Source organism: Canis lupus, chromosome 10 (genome assembly GCF_048164855.1).
Source record: "Canis lupus baileyi chromosome 10, mCanLup2.hap1, whole genome shotgun sequence".
NCBI lineage: Eukaryota > Metazoa > Chordata > Mammalia > Carnivora > Canidae > Canis > Canis lupus.
The window spans coordinates 67,085,506-67,100,293 of record NC_132847.1 but is presented as its reverse complement, the minus strand read 5'-3'; the positions used below and the strand labels follow the sequence as shown (position 1 = coordinate 67,100,293).

The 14,788-nt window shown below is 46.5% G+C and overlaps 1 protein-coding gene across 1 annotated transcript; it reads left to right on the top strand.

Moving 5' to 3' along the window:
- The first annotated feature begins 615 nt into the window (after positions 1-615).
- On the top strand, positions 616-13,979 carry TXN (thioredoxin). Its single transcript, XM_072842299.1, has 5 exons — positions 616-777; positions 5,306-5,410; positions 5,938-5,997; positions 13,237-13,302; positions 13,765-13,979. Exons 1-5 carry the CDS (start codon positions 754-756, stop codon positions 13,825-13,827), a joined length of 318 nt encoding a protein of 105 aa, XP_072698400.1. The 5' UTR covers positions 616-753; the 3' UTR covers positions 13,828-13,979.
- Positions 13,980-14,788: the final 809 nt, after the last annotated feature.

Genomic DNA, 14,788 nt, shown 5'->3' with positions numbered 1-14,788 from the left:
CAGTGGAGCCGCACGTACCCCCCCCCCCCACGCAGGTGCCTGCAGGTCAGGAGCCCAGCCCGTTTCCTGCCCTCCCACGCGCTAGAGTGCAGTGTCACGCCGGAGCAGCGGCGGCTCCAATGGTGAAAGTAAAAGAAAAGGAAAGAGGGCAGAGAAGAGAGCCGTCGCGATAAGCTCCAGCGAAGAGGCATTTCCTGGTCATCGTTACTCAGCACTTTGTGGGGTTTGCGGGGCCGGCGGGGGGCGGGGAGGGGGAGGAGTGTGGCGGACCTTTTCGAGGAATCCGGCCCTAGCTAAGCGCATCCGCCCCGTCTCGCACGTGGGGGCCTTCGGTTACGGCCGATCCCCTCCCGGGTGGCCCCGGGGCTCTGGGGGACCCGCCCCCCGCACAGAGCGCCCCGCAGGCGCCCCCGCGCACCCCGCTCCCAGCTGCTGCGCGGGCGGGCGGGGCCCCGGGCTCCGAGCCCGGGCCGCTCCCGGTAGCCCCGCCCCGCGCCCGCGGCGACCCCGCCCCCTGGAGGCCCCGCCCCCTGGAGGCCCCGCCCCCGGCCGGCGTCTCCGCGGTTCCGGAAGGCGGGGCCTGGCCGGGGCTCCGAGCGGGCGCGCCCCCGCCACACGCACGCCGCGCGCGCCCGCCCGCCCCGCCCCCAGTCGCTATAAAGGGAAGGCGGGCTGCGTCCCCGGCAGGCCCCGGCCGGCGCCCTGCACCCGCTCCCTCCGTCTCGCGCCGCTCGTCAGACGCCAGCCGCCAAGATGGTGAAGCAGATCGAGAGCAAGGTACGCCGCCTCCGTCGCCGGCCAGGGGCGAGGGCGAGGGCGAGGGCGAGGGCGTCGGCGTCCCTGCCCGGGGAGGGGACGCGGCGCCTGGGCCCGGGAGTGCGGGACGCCGGGGCCTGGGCGCGCCTGGGGCGGCCGAGCGTGCCCCGCGGGGAGGGAGGCCGGGATGGGCGCTGGATGCGGGGGCTGCCGTGGCCAGGGCGCCGAGGGCCCCCCCGCTCCTGCACCCCGTGCTCGGGAGGCCGGGTCGGCCGCCGGGATGGGCGCTGGATGCCGGGGCTGCCCGTGGCCGGGGCGCCGGGGCCCCCCCATCCCGCTCCTGCACCCTGTGCTCGGGAGGCCGGGTCGGCCGCCGGGATGGGCGCTGGATGCCGGGGCTGCCGTGGCCAGGGCGCCGAGGCCCCCCCCGCTGCTCCTGCACCCCGCGCTCCCGCGGCCCGGATGCTGGGGCTGCCCGCGGCCAGGGCGCCGAGCGTCCCCCCCGCTCCTGCTGCACCCCGGTGCTCGGGAGGCCCAGTTGGCCGCGGGGATGGAGACGGCCGGGCCGGGCGCTGGATGCCGGGCTGACTGTGGCCAGGGCGCCAAGGGCGCCCCCCACCCCCGTCCCCCCTGCACCCCCTGCACCCCCGTGCTCCGGAGAGCCGGGCCGGGCGCTGGATGCCGGGGCTGCCCGTGGCCAGGGCGCCGAGCCCCCCCCCTCCCCCGCTCCTGCACCCCTTGCCCGGGAGGCCGGGTTGGCCGCCGGGGTGGGGCGGGGCCGGGCGCTGGAGGGCGCGTTGGAGGCGGCGGGCGGGCGGCGTGTCCCCGCGGCCTCCTGCAGTGCGCGGGCCCAGGTGGCGGCGGGGAAGCGCGGCGGGCGCGCCCTGGGACTCCTCCTCGGCGGCGCTGGGCGTGTTTCCGGCGGCGCTGGCGGTGGGATGACTCAGTGCGCGGGGCCGGGGCCGGGGCTGGGGCTGGGGCCGGGGCCGGGCCCGGCCCGTCGGGGGCGCCGCGTGCTCGGGGCCCGGGCGGCAGGTGCGCGCCCCCGGCGGTGCTGGAGCCCCGGGGAGACCCTCGAGAGCGGGGAGCGGTTACCTGGCGGCCGCTCCCATCCCGGCCCTCGCCCGCCTTGAGCGTCTGGACCGGAGATGCTGGGTGGCTTCGGAAATGCGAGCTGCTCTGTAGGGGTGCCCACCGTTTGGTTGACCCTTATAATCAGAAACCCTGTATGATCGTTGTAGAAAACTGAGCGCGCACGAGAGCTTCTGTTTCCTACAAGCAAGTCCAAAGTGGTTGGTTATTTTACGTATCCTGTTTTGTTCCTGAGCCTCCCCCCCCCCCCCCCCCCCCAGTTTAGCCTGAACCCTTTTTTGTGTAGTTGGCAGGTTTGGAATCCATGCAATACCTGAACATGTTGCTGGACATTTGGGCGGTTTTCAGTGCCTCGGTGAATGTTTTTGTTCATGCCCCCTTGCAGAGTTCAGGCTTGTTTCCTCAGGTTAGGGTCCAGTGCAGTGATGGGGTCAAGGGGTGTGAACCTTTTATTTAAGGCTTATAAGTCCCCAAGAAGCATAGGCGAGTGCTCTTCCCCTCCACCCCCATCGACACTGACCTTTCCCCCTCTAACTTTGGCCAAATCATTAGTAGGAAAAATTGTATCTCCTTTGATTATTAGTGACTCTGAACTCACCCCGCCCCATTTGTTGATGGATTAATTACGATTTGTTATCTACTTGTCCTGAGTTTTTTTCCTATTGACGTTTTATTATTATTGTGTGAGCTTTTATATTAAAATTAGCAATCCTGTCATTTGTTGGAGAGGTCACTAATATAGAATTTTGTTCCCCCCTACTTTTATTCAGTACCCACTGAGTGACAAATCAGTCTGGGTGTGTGTGTGGGGGGGTGTTCCCCAGAGTCTGACCTCTTCATCAGTAAACCCAACAGGTGAGAACCCATAAAGGAGGGAGAAGACTTTGAGTGGTTTACAGTCGTTGTCTCAGAATGCATACCTACAAACAAAATCGGTTGATTCCTGGAACACCTCTATCAGTTTTTCTGTATCTTAGTTGTCATACTTTTGGCGTCCTCCTCTCCTCATCAAGGAGAAGACATACAGGGGTGACCAGAAATTGGTCACACACACACACACAAAAACCACTACAGCCTGGAGCGCAGAGACCCCGATCATTCAGCTGATCTTCAGAATTAATGTTCCAGGGACGTTAATCAAAAGTTAAGCTCGTTTCAGTGTTACTTGCAAACGTTGAATACACTTTAGATTTTCATCCTGCTGGACTAGAGTTGGTGCCGTTGGCCATCCAGGACAGCTCGTTCTAAGGTGCGATAGTTCAGAACCACTGGTATCTATTTGAGATACAAGTGGGATAACGGACTGTCCATGTGGCTTGGAAGAAATCACACCGTTGTGTGTTATTTTTAAGAGTAGTAGCTGCCCGTTTGTTGAACTCCTACCCTCTATACATGGGCACTCCCATGCCTGTTAATTATCTTTGGAATGGGGCTGTTTAGGAAAAAAGACTCTAGACTCTGCTCTCATCTGCCCCAAATATTTTGTTTTTGGAATATTTAGATCCATAATGAGGACCTTTATTAATGTTCATTGTTAGTCTCTGGGAGTTAGACGTTGTGGTTTGCGTCTTGGTGAGATAATCTTGACCTACTCATTCAAACCGATGTCTCTTTTAGACAAACTTAAGTATCAGGAGAAGAGAATTGGTTGTGACGTCTACACCTACCTGGCTCTGTAACTCTTCAGTTAAGCCAAAAGTTGCTGCGTGCCTCTCTTCTTTTCAGAATTTTAGGTAGCCTTGCTTGAATTTGATTCAGAATTGTTTGGGAAACCCTTGACAGTGTTTGTATACTATTTTGTTTTGAAAGTAATTTCACCAAGTATTTACGGAGGGCCTGCTATGTTCACAAAACAGTGCATTTGTGTGACAGTAGCATTCCTTGATGTGTGTGTGTGTGTCTGACCTGGTTCTTGCAGTGAAGAATGGCTGGTTTGGGATCCCTGGGTGGCGCAGCGGTTTGGCGCCTGCCTTTGGCCCAGGGCGTGATCCTGGAGACCTGGGATCGAATCCCACGTCGGGCTCCCGGTGCATGGAGCCTGCTTCTCCCTCTGCCTGTGTCTCTGCCTCTCTCTCTCTCTCTCTCTGTGTGTGTGACTATCATAAATAAATAAAAATTAAAAAAAAAAAAAAAGAATGGCTGGTTTGACCTTTTAAAAAAAAAATCACATAAAAGCTCTAAGTTAAATTCGTTTGGAAAAACTGGTGATAGTTTGGGAAAATGATTTCCATAACTCTAACCTGTTCTTTTCCTCTCCTACCCGCTTCCCCACCCCCCCCCACCCCTATGTTATCTCCCCACACCCCAAAGGTGGGATGGGAGATTATGTGTGAATAACTGAAAAAGTTAGAGGTCATGACCTGGAAATACCACTTGTGAATTGTTTCTCCAAAAAACATGAGGTCGAAATTAGAAATCTAGAAAAGTAACTGTACCACAGAGGAATTCACTTAAGGTTTTTTTTTGTTTGTTTTTTTGTTTTTTCGTTTTTTTTTTTTAAATGGTGTTTCTTTTACTGGATCAGATCTGATAGGATTCTTAGCTTTCAAGGGAGGAGAATGTTAGTTTTTAATTAAACCAATGTGACTAGCATTTTCCCCTTGATGGAAAACCCAGACTTCAGATATAGATATTTATGTTGTGATTGCTGTGTTGCCCCAGTTTTTGGTAAGCACTGACTAAATTGGGGTTCAAAGGGAGTCCCTTTTAACTAGAAGGTTAGGTTCCTACGGTTACAGTATCAAAACCATTGGTAAATTATTCAGGGGAATTGGTGGTGAGGGATTTCTTGATGCCATCTCACTGGTGGAATTTTATTTGACATTTCTAATGCAAAATAACCTCTGAGGAAAGGTCCCTGCACAAGGAACTAAAGCTATCCTTTGGTCACTAATTTGAGATAAAGGGCAGACATAAACAGTATGATCTCATCTCTTGAAACTCCATTAAGGAGAGTACGAGGAAATAGGCTTAATGTCAACAGTGACTCCTCTGAGTGGAAGTTTATTTTCCTTGATATTTTTAAAGCCTATGACATATTCCATCATAGACAATCCAAAAAAAGAGCTTTCAACCCTGGTTTTCATTGCAAAATTCTGTGCCTTGGTGATTTACTCAGTTGAAGTGAGGTCTTCGTCAGTGGAGGAGCATTTAGCACATGTTTATCATACACCCAGATTTGATGTGGAAACCTAATAGGTCTTTATTTTCATGTGCTCAGTCTGAATATAGGTTGATGAAGACATGACTGTTGACACACACTCTATACATCATACTTGTTTCATCTTATTAAGTAACGCTACACACTCTAGGATTTTTTTAAAGCAGTTTATTTGGTTCATTTTAGTTTATTAAATTTTTATAAAGCAGTACGTTTGAATCATTCTTTGTGTCACATTCTATCAAGTTTGATCAGGACTTTGGGAAATTTAACCTGTGCTTTTCTTTTTCCTCTTAGTATGCTTTTCAGGAAGCCTTGAACAGTGCTGGGGATAAACTTGTAGTAGTTGACTTCTCAGCCACGTGGTGTGGACCTTGCAAAATGATCAAGCCTTTCTTTCATGTGAGTATGAAACCAGTTTCTTTAGAAGAGATTCTAGGTTCCTCGGGTTGGTAGTGGCAAAGCTAGGAAAGGACAGAGTGTTATTAGTCTAAAGGTAATAGTGTAACAACTTAAAGGGCACCTGGCGGGCTTAGTCCTTAGAACATGGGACTCTTCATTTTGAGGTTATGAATTTGAACCCCATATCGGGCATAGAGATTACTTAAAATCTTTTAAAGTAGTAGTGTAACAACTTAATTTTGACACATGTGTAGCCCATGGAAGACAACTGTCAGAACTTAGTTTGGTTGTCTTAAATGGTTTTTCTTTTTCTTCAGGTTGAAACCCGGATCCTATTTGAAATTCTAGGCCCCACTTTCTTTTATGCTAGGAGGAATTTGACTCACAGAGACTATAGGTTCCTGTGCTTACCTGGTCCCTAGTCTGAATTTTTGAATCTTAATAAGAGTAGAAACTACTAATTTAAGTTTCTGTTTAGGAACCTACCCAGTTCTAAATCTGGATTTTTTTCATTTTAAATTTTCTAGTCCCTCTCTGAGAAGTATTCTAACGTGGTGTTCCTTGAAGTAGACGTGGATGACTGTCAGGTATGTGACTGGAAATTTGGAATACTACTGAGCTTTTCACATTGGACTTTATTCTCTGAAATGCAAGTGTTTGTTTTCTTACTATAGCCCTAGCCAAAAAAGGGTAACATACCAATTATGAGCTTAATCCTAGCTATCAGGAGCGGTGTACATCACATCCTAGAAGAAGCCTAAAAACAAATGGTTGAGGCTTCTGTACCTTACCTGTCACCTTTCTACAAGCTTATATATTCATTTGATTATGATAACTAAATCCATAGACTTAAAAACTAGGAGACCACTTTGAAGGTTCTCTGTGAACTAGTGACATGAGAAAGTAGTCACTTGCTTGCTTTTAGTCAATTAGAAAATCCAGTGTTTTCAAGAACAAACACCAAGGTGCTTGATGGAGAGGAGAGAAAGGGGAGGGGGTGGATATGAGGGGTGATTGAATTTTACAAATGCTTGTTTAGGCCAGTTTTATAAGTACTGATGCATTTAATCCTTGGTGCTAGCCATCCCTGTTTTTACAGAGGAGAAAAACAAAGAACTGGTCTAGGGAGTTACTGTTAGTAGTGGCAGTCGAAATTTCAAAGAAGTTCTCTGACCTCTCAGCCCTTGCTCTCAACCAGCGTACCTCAGAGGAGGCTCTGGCATAGGGTGGGTACAGATCCAGCTCCTGGCATAAGATTTGCTTCTCATACAGCCCACTGTACTAGGATAGCTTGTTCCATGTTCAAGAACAACACCTAGGAGGTCTTTACAGATACGTGAACATTTTTCCCTTAATCCCCGTGGGGCAGGAGGGTCTTAGGGTATGATGTGGCAAAAAGGGTGCTCACCTGGGTTCCGGGCCTGGCTTGGGGACTTGTGCTCTAGCTAACCTTTCTTCTTCCTTGAGCTTTGGTTCTTTAGCACCAGATCTTAATACCTGACCCATCAACTTCCTAGGGTGGCTTATTTATTGAGCAAACAGAGAATGTTTAGTAAAGGTACTGAGGGATCCCTGGGTGGCGCAGCGGTTTGGCACCTGCCTTTGGCCCAGGGCGCGATCCTGGAGACCCTGGATCAAATCCCACGTCGGGCTCCCTGCGCATGGAGCCTGCTTCTCCCTCTGCCTGTGTCTCTGCCTCTCTCTCTCTCTCTCTCTATCATAAATAAAAATAAAAAAAAAAAAAGAAACCAATCTTACTTGTTTAAAAAATAAATAAATAAATGTACTGAAAGGTTTACAGGAATAGGTACATGGCAGTACTTTCTAAACCTGTGAGGGCCTACCATCACCAAATTGTTTTTTCCTAGCACATTTTCTGATTCGACACTCATGCCTTTACAGGTCGGGGGTCGTCTCTACCTGGAACATTCTTTTTCTTTCATACCTCCCAAACTCCTAGCTGTAAGCTTCACATCTTCTCCAGGAACCTTCCTCCACCCAGACTAGGTTAGTTTCCTTTCCTCGGCTCCAGGTCTTCCTCTGCCCCTCTTTTACTCTTGTATTTATGGTAATAGAATGGGGAGGATCCCATACCTAGACTGCCTGCTTTAGTTTCCAGTTCCATCCCTTATCCTCCTTGCCTCAGTTTGAGCCTCTAAAATGGCAGTGTTCATCCATCATAAAAGAGGTGTCAGGATTACGTGATAGGATACCCAGCAAGTGCTTAGAGTAGTGCCCGGGCCATGCTCAGTGAACCTTAGCTAGTATTACAATCTTGTCTGTCCTTTACTGTTAGTTTCTTGGGACCAGAGTCCCTGTCTCATTTACCTGACTGGCCTGTAGTAGGTCTAGAATGAATTTATTCTATAAGGTAAAGTGATTGTTCTGAGGTGTCCCAGAGTTTTAAGAAAATCAGAATAGATAGCAGCGGGTGATTGTGAATAAACCCTTACTCTAAATCTAAACCTAATTCTATATGGTCACTTTAGCCAGGTGAAAGTGGCACCTGGAAGGGACTAGAAAAATTCTGACTGGTCCTGTGACCCAATCAGATAGCAAGTGAATCTCTTTAAGTTTTTATTGGGAAGTAATAACAGGTGCTAGATGGTGTGCTAGGCTCCCTGCGTGCATTAGGTCTTTTAATCCTCAGGCGGCTCTGGTAAGTTATCATTAGTACCACGCCGGAACCGATCATGGGACTGCAGCACAACAGGAGGGGTAGGTCAGTGGACGCAGAGTCTGCAAGGGTTGACCCTTGCCCTTGGCCAGACCAAGGACAGGTGCTCTCATTGCCTGAGTCGGAAACCTTGGGGGAAGGAGATGTGCAGATTAAGCCAAGGACTTGCGGGTGGCAGCGCTCCTTCCGGTCGGATTAGCATGCACACCCTCAAGGTTTCTAGACCTTGGAGTGACCCTCTCACAACTGGGAGACCTTTCACTTTGCCCCCGGATTGAGCAACATACACGGTTTTACTTTGACTGCCTGTAACGATCCTATTACGACACTGTCTAAATGGCCTCACGGACCTGTCATGGAGTTAAAAATTGAACTACTTCCAGAACCCCGTGTCACACAGTGCCTGTCGGCTCCTACTCACCTGGCCATTCTGAATTACCCTCCTGGCTAAGTCTATCAAAAAGCAGTTCATTAAACAGTCAGGTGGTGGTTTTTTCCTCAAGGAATTTGCAGCTCTGGGTAAGACCATCCCCTCATTTTTACTCTAAAATAGGATAAAAGTTATGTCAGTCATGTTTCTCAGTATTATATCATTAATGGGTGAAACTTTTAATGACTAGTTTTAAGTTTCTGTGCAGATAATTCTTACTGATGAATTTCAGACTTTATAGTGTCATTGGCATAAGCCACATGTAATTTTAATAGGCCCTAAGCACTTGGGCAAGAAAAAGTTACCTTTTAGGTGTAATAGATTCAAACAGAGACAGTTAGACATGAACATATAATGTGGTACAAAATATTCTTAGTGTATTTATAGAAAAGTAGGAGGGGTGCCTAGGTGGTAGGTGGCTCAGTCGGTAAAGTGTCTGCCTTCAGCTCAGGTCATGCTCTTGGAGTCCTGGGATGGAGTTCCCCCAGCAGGCACCCCACAGGTCAGGGAGCCTCTCCTTCTCCCTGGCCCCTTCCCGCCCTCCCTGCTGCTTGAGTTCGCTCTCAAAATCTTTTCTAAATATTTTTAAAAAGAAGGAAGCCCCTTTGAAAATGGTAGACTTGATTATAGTCTCAACTCTGTACAGGGTAGGATACTTATTTTGTAAAATTTAGACCTGGTAGTTGTAGAAGCATTTAGAACTGTGTGTGTTTTGATTAGAGGGGTTAATAGAAGTGACAAAACCAGGTGTTTAAAGTTACCTTGGTTGTATGGAGTGGTAAGCTAGAAACCAATGAAATTAAATTTAGTAAGGTAAAAAGTAGTCTCATTATACTTAATTTAAAAAAATCAAATTGAGCTAAACTATAGGGATGGAGAACAGATTGGAGTGTTGAAGGAACAGCTGAGGGAATTTCAGGGGAGTGAGGGAACAGTCCTGTATCTTGATTTTGGTGTTACATGACTGTATTTGCCAGAACTTAGTAAAATTCATTTTTTCTTAAAGATTTTATTTATTTATTCATGAAAAACACACAGAGAGAGGCAGAGACACAGGCAGAGGGAGAAGCAGGCTCCAGGCAGCTGTGGGACTTGATCCTGAGACTGCGGATCACTCCCTGAGCCAGGGGCAGGTGCTCAACCACTGAGCCACCCAGGCGTCCCTAAAATTCACTTTTTTGAGAGTGTTAATCTGTTTAAAATTCCAGATTGTGTATAAAACCGGTTGGAAGCATGATTAGGGGTGGGCTACTTTTGTTTTGAAGTGAGGAAAGTGAAAAACCTTAAAATTTAGTTACCATTAAGTACAGATACCTTTAGAGTCCCTCTAGGAATATGGAGATTAGTCCATAGAACAAGTAGTAGAAAGCAAAACATTAAGATCAAATGCTAGGTAGGAACCAAAACTTTACTGAAGTCTATAAAAGATCTTAGTAGACAGGTGCACTGTATTCCTGGAAAGTGACTCAGTAATACTAAAGTGTCAGTACTCCCAAGTTGGATGCAATCTTAATCTGACATTTTGGGGTCTTGGCTTGTACGATTTCAGAATGTCAGGAAGGTCCTAGAAAGTAGAAGAACAAACACGAACTTGGAAAGAAATTGTTGGGGGATGAGAAAGGTAGAACCCCATAATAAAGATACAGTGTGGTCTTGTAACCAGAATAGGCAAGTATACCCATGGAATAGAAAGTCAAAAAAAAAAAAAAAATTCTCTTTAAGCATAATCATTAACCTTTTGGGGTTAAGATGTTGCATCTCTACCCTATTCTTTATTCCCAAGTAAAACTTAGAAGACCTTTAAACAAAAATCTTAGAAAATATTGAACATACTTAGAGAAATGAGGGACACTGTGAAGTGCATTAACCACCCTGGTTCTTGTAGTCTCTTCCTCTTGCCACTGAGGAAATGGGCCTGGAAATATCCGTTTGTTTGATGCAAGTCCTGATAAATACTGGTCAGTTGATGTGTATTACAACTACCTCCCAACTGGAATGTGTATCTAGAGCCTTTAAAAGGAGCATGTTCTGTGTCTCAGTAATTCTGCTTCAAGGGGTATTGACCGATGCAGATATTTGTATGGGAAGATGCAAGTTTTTGCATGAAGCAAAAATCAAAGCCTTTTACATATTGACCAGTGGATTAGTTCCAATGATACTATGTCCATATGGGGATTGCTATTGGACCACTAAAAAGAGTGGTGTACTTTTCCATGGGGAAAGTCCATTGTATGCACATTATACCCAGTATGTAGGTAAAATGTCCCTAATACGCATACCATGCACATAGCATGGGTTTTTATAAAGAAAAGCATTTAGGTACAACAGTAAAAGGTCTGTAGTAGCTAGTTGAGAATAGGAATGGTTTCCCTCTTCCAATTTTTCTACATTGAATGTGGATTATACTTACGTGAATAAAAGTGATCTTCCTTAATAAGCTCAACAATTTCACTTTACGGTTTTTGCCTTACAGCATGTCTGAGAACTTATAAGGATGTACATAAATTGCAAATAAAGCCTCACTTTGGAGGATTATAGTATGGAATCCTAGGTCACCTTAAAAACCACTTTTATACCCAATGAAAGAAAAAACTCTTAACCTGGTAAGCTTTTTAGTTAAAGCATTAATATCTGACTGCAATTTTAAAAATTATTTTTAAAATCTTGTTCATACATCTCTCAAAGCATTGGCACTACTTCTGAGCATTCGCGTTTTTTCCAGATTTAAGATTTTATTGTAAATTAAGCAGTTGTACCAACGTAGGAATGCTGATCTCTGAGTAGGTGAAGGGTAAGGCATCCAGAATCGGAGAATGTCCATGAGACGACCACGTTCATGGACTGAGAGGGGACCCTGTATTTTCTGCTGAGAACGCTTTCTCATGGGCAGGTTGTGACTGTCCACGTCCGGTTTTACCCTCCTTTGTGTGTGATGCAGCTCAGTTGCGCCCCCTGGGGGTTTCTGATTAGGAGTGGGGAAGAGGAAGGCGGCTCTTTTTAGGCCATTGCCCTTCTACGTGAATATAAAACAAAATGAACCCCCTTCTCCTTTGAGCCTTCTGCCAACTGTCTACATGCAAGGTGATGTCCATCCAGTGGGTTCCGTGTGCAAAAGAGAGGGAAGGGGCTGAGGCAAACAGCTTCTCTCCCCGGTGTTGTGAGGGGTGAGCCTGGCGTTCCCAGATATTCAAGTTCAAGAGGTATCTGCTATTGGGCAACCAATGCAGAGATTTGCTCTTAGCTCTTGCATGAGCCAAGCACCATGTCTGGACCAGATTGAGCCCCAGAGACCACCAGTTTTCAGTCTTACTTGAGCCAGTGCCCCTCGCTTTCTAACTCGTCATCTTCCGATTTCCTGAATCTTCACCCACAGTTAGTCCAGAACCTGGACACATACAGTTCGTAGTCTCCCTGTCAACTCTTTACCCCATTTTCAATCCTGGATGCTCTTGCTACAGGGAGTTCCTGAGATTGTAGGATCTTCATTGTGGTGGTTTGTCACGTGTTCTTGCTAATTCCCTAAGCACTCAGAACCTAGTAGTCATTCTTATTCTAGTCATTACTGTCCTTGTGCTTCTTTGTCAGCCAGCATTTAGAGGAAAAGTCAAGGTCATGTGGAAGGAATTCCCAGCAGTAATGCCCCCCCTCCCCTTCCTGCTGTGCTACTGACAGCAAGTTTGGAAAGATGTATGGTTTTATAGCTTTATAGTCTCAGAGGAAGAGGAGGAGGACTTAAGCTGGCATGCTGCCATTACTAGTGGCTCAGGCAGCTCCATTTTTTTTTCTGGGCATGTGCCTTCCCGAATACTCCACTAGAAGTCACCACAACACCTTCCTTTATTCTGGAAGCTGTGTGGTTTGTGATCTGGTTCTCAGAATCCAGCCTCCTTCATTGCTGTCCTTCACTGCTTTTGCACCTTAGCTGCTTTGTGGTTCTACATTTCTTTGCCGAGCCTCTTGAGGACCACGTGGACATTTTCAATTCCTACTGGCTCTCTTCATTTGAGACTCTTGTCCAAACCACACCATTTTCCAAAGCATTTCCCCCCAAATTTATGTGAATAGGATATTGGGGGGGGTAGAAGTTTTCATTTAGTGTTCCCATAACAGAATTAGAGAATGTTTCTGAGATGCAGCCAGATATAAGAACCTACAAGCAAATGTGAGATTAAAAGCAGAAAGAAACGGGGTCCGGCTTTGCCTTGGCTTTTGTTCTTGAATGGCTTGTTGGTCCTCTGGCTAACACTGGGCTTTAAAAAAAATAAAGATTTTATATATTTATTCATGAGAGACATGACACAGAAGAGCCTGACTCGGGACTCGATCCTGGTCTCCAGGATCACACCCTGGGCTGAAGGCAGCGCTGAGCCACCTGGGCTGCCCAGCACTGGGCTTTAATCTTTGTGACCATCACCTGTGGACGCCACTGCCATGATGAGACTGGAAAAACGAGGAGCAAAGAAGAGATTCTAAGGAATATTGACGATTAGAATCCTGAATATAGTTACAGGCAGATTTGTTAATTGCTTCAATAGCCAGTATATAGTTGATTAAACAACTCGCTGGGTCAGTGTATCCGATGTGTCCTGCTGGTCAGTGGCCCTCTAAGAGGGGAGTGCAAAAAACCGTCCTAGTGCTGACTAATGAGGTCTGGTTTGAGGTGACTTCTGTCAAAACTCAACATTCCGTCTTGTTTTTCTCCTCCCCCTCACCTCACAGGATGTTGCTTCAGAGTGTGAAGTCAAATGCATGCCGACCTTCCAGTTTTTTAAGAAGGGACAAAAGGTAGGTACATCTGACCTTATATCCAGCTGGGCAGTAGGAAAACATGGTATAAATTAAGACACTGAGGGGACTTACCCCTTCACATGGAGAAGTCTATCCCCATTTTCTACTTCATTAAATAGGTCATTCTTCATTCAGTACATGCTGGGACATCTGCAAATTGATCTTTGTTAGAACTAGTCACTAATCCCGTGATTGGTTCTTCATATTTGTAAAGTACATTCATTTTTAAGACTGGGCTACAATTTCTCCCTCAAACTAAGGGGGCATGGGGAGAGGGGAGAAAACAAAACCCTTGTTTTTAACAAAATTTGGATCTCTGGGTAACTACCAGTTCTTTCAAGTAAGATTATACTTGCTCTCCCTCTACCCTCCCCCTATTTTACCCCATTCTGGGATATCTCAGTCACAAAATAAGGAGAAAATGCTGTATCTAACCACAATTCAATATTTTCTTAACAGGTGGGTGAATTTTCCGGAGCTAATAAGGAAAAACTTGAAGCCACCATAAATGAATTAATCTAATTACATTTTCTGAAAACATAACCAGCCCATGGCTGTTGAAAACTTGTAATTTTTTTTATTTACAAAAAGGAAAGATCAAGTATGAAGACTATATACCCAACCACCATCTGATTATAAGTGACAATAAAATATTAATTCTACCCTTTTTAAAACTAGTGTCTTGGAATTGCTTTCAGAATAAATGAAAAGCCAATTGAGAACATTTAATGTCCTGATTTCATATGCTGATAACTTTTTAGTAACCTTGAGGTAGCAGTTCTTCATGGTTGGTTCACAAGGAAGCTCTGTAGACATTGCCATGGGAGTTTTGATTGTTCCAAACTATCTTAAACTGGTTTTAGAGGCCAGATAGACATATACTAACCTAAGTGGTAAAGTGTGTGGAAGTTACAGGCTATTTCACTAAAGAACATTAAGGGTTTCATAGGTCAAGATTATAGGATAGAGAACCTAGAAATAAACCCACACATGTACCCAGTCTGTGACAAAAGATGCAAGTGTATGCAATGGAGAAGAGATAGTCTCTGGTAAATGATCTGGGAAAATTGGACAGCTGCATGTAAGACCTGAAACTAGGTCACTTCTTATGCCATATATAAGAATAAATCGATTAAAGCCCTAAATGTGAGAGACCTGAAAGTTTAAAATTCCTAGTACTCTGACATCAGCCCTAGCAACATTTTTCTAGATGTGTCTCCTCAGGCAAGGGACAAGAAAAGCAAAAATAAACTGTTGGGACACTACGCCAAACTAAAAAGCTTTTGCCAGAGAAGGAAATGAATAGAAGGCAAACTGCTGAATGGGAGAAGATCATTGCAAATGAAATGCCCAGTAAGAGGTTGATAGTCCAAAATATAAAGAACTTCAACTCAACACCCGACAATCTGATTTAAAAAGGCAGCAGGATCTAGACATTTTTTCCAAAGACGACACAAATTGGCCAGCAGACACTTGAAAATTC